Raw genomic sequence first — 1,737 nt, forward strand, 5'->3', positions numbered from 1 at the left:
AACAATAAAAGTTTCATTCAAATTCTCCGGTAATCCCTTTCCATTCAAAGCATCCAAAGCAACTTTATATATATTTTCCGCAACCAAATCCCAGTGTTTTTGAAAGAATAATGCTTGAAAACCATCCGGACCCGGAGCCTTCATTGCACCCATCTCGAAGACCACTTTTTCGATCTCACACCTAGCAAACTATCTCGATAGAGTATCCCAGTCCCTCGAGGTGAAAGCTGGAAAAATGCCAGTCGGCATAGGCCCTAATAATTGTTGCTCATCCGCTGCAAACAAATTTTGAAAATATGAGACTATATTCTGTTTAATCAACTCCTTTTCGTACAGCCATTCCCCGCTTTCAATATCTTTGATCGCTGTTATGTTGTTACGCCAACGCCTTGTGATAGTACTAAGGTGAAAAAACGATGTGTTTCTATCACCATCTCGTATCCATTCCACCCTTGACTTTTGATACCATAAGAGCTCCTCTTGTTCGAGAGCTTCATCAAGTTCCTTGCGAAGTTTAGACTCTAACTTAATTAAATCCCTCGAACGTTGAGAAGCTAAACATTTTTGAACTCCCCCAATTCGAGCTAGAAGATTTCTCTTTTTTTTGAAAATATTGTGAAATACATTTCTATTCCACTATTGAAGTTCATCACCAACTTTCTTTAACAAAGGAACTAAAGGCCTCGATTTATCCCATTTAGTCTCGATGAACTCACGGAAGTTATCATGAGTTAGCCAAGCGGCTTGGAATTTAAAGGGTTTATTTACTGAGGCTATAGGTGCAAACCCATTCATGGAAATTAAAATCGGGCAGTGGTCCGATTAGACCGCATGAAGGTTTTTAGCAGCGGCGTTAGCAAACCGGAGGCTCCAATCAGCATTACATAAAGCTCTATCGAGGCGAGCACTGGTACGGGTCTCCAAGGAAGTCCCTCTTGCCCATGTGTGGTTTGGGCCACCAAATTCAATTTCCAGAAAATCCATATCTTCAACCCATTCGTTGAATTCAGCAGTTCTCCTAGTTGTTTCAGGACAACTAGAACTTCTTTCATGAGCAAATCTAGTGTCGTTAAAGTCCCCTGCAAGCATCCATGGCTTGTTATGTGTAGCAGCAAAATCTTTTAATTCTCGCCATAAATCACTCCTTTTTAACGGGTCTGGACTCGCATAAATAGCAGTGAAGTACCACGATTCTTCGCCCACTCTATGGATATTCATTGTTATGTATTGATTGTGTTGATGTATTGGTTCTACTGTAACAAGATCAGGCTTCCAAAAGACCCATATGCCACCACTAAAACCTTGAGCATCCACCCTTGTGTGACCCATGTAGCCAATGATTTTTGAGATACGTTCAGCTTGCTGTCCCCCCATGTGAGTTTCCACTAGGGTTAACACAGAAGGTTTGTTTCCGGACCACTTCTCTAAGAGCACTAATAAATGCACGACTGCCAGCCCCTTGTACATTCCATACCATGCAAGATATAGATTGGGAATTTGGAACTAAATTTGGGATAATATCTTACATTAATTGAGGAATAGAAGGTAAGGTACTTACATATGCATTCGATATGAGCCTCATTAGACGAGTAATCTCATTGGGAATTGTCAAGGTTACTACCAATTCCATTGGCTCCGGAATCGGTTCCATCAAAGACTCCATTCTTACCTCCAACACATTCGTCAGGGGGTCGGCTATGCCCAAATATGGAATCTCCATCGATTGACCCACGCAAA

The 1,737-nt window shown here is 41.4% G+C and overlaps 1 protein-coding gene across 1 annotated transcript; it reads right to left on the reverse strand.

Moving 5' to 3' along the window:
• Positions 1–822: 822 nt before the first annotated feature.
• On the reverse strand, positions 823–1,374 carry LOC110683313. The gene has a single exon (XM_021859660.1). It carries the CDS (start codon positions 1,372–1,374, stop codon positions 823–825), a length of 552 nt encoding a protein of 183 aa, XP_021715352.1.
• Between the last annotated feature and the right edge of the window lie 363 nt (positions 1,375–1,737).

Source organism: Chenopodium quinoa, unplaced genomic scaffold (assembly GCF_001683475.1).
Source record: "Chenopodium quinoa cultivar QQ74 unplaced genomic scaffold, ASM168347v1, whole genome shotgun sequence".
Classification (NCBI taxonomy): domain Eukaryota; kingdom Viridiplantae; phylum Streptophyta; class Magnoliopsida; order Caryophyllales; family Amaranthaceae; genus Chenopodium; species Chenopodium quinoa.

Bases quoted from the DNA above. Each gene is read 5' to 3' on its own strand.
- LOC110683313 (XM_021859660.1), bottom strand. From the start codon at position 1,374: ATGGGGGGACAGCAAGCTGAACGTATCTCAAAAATCATTGGCTACATG.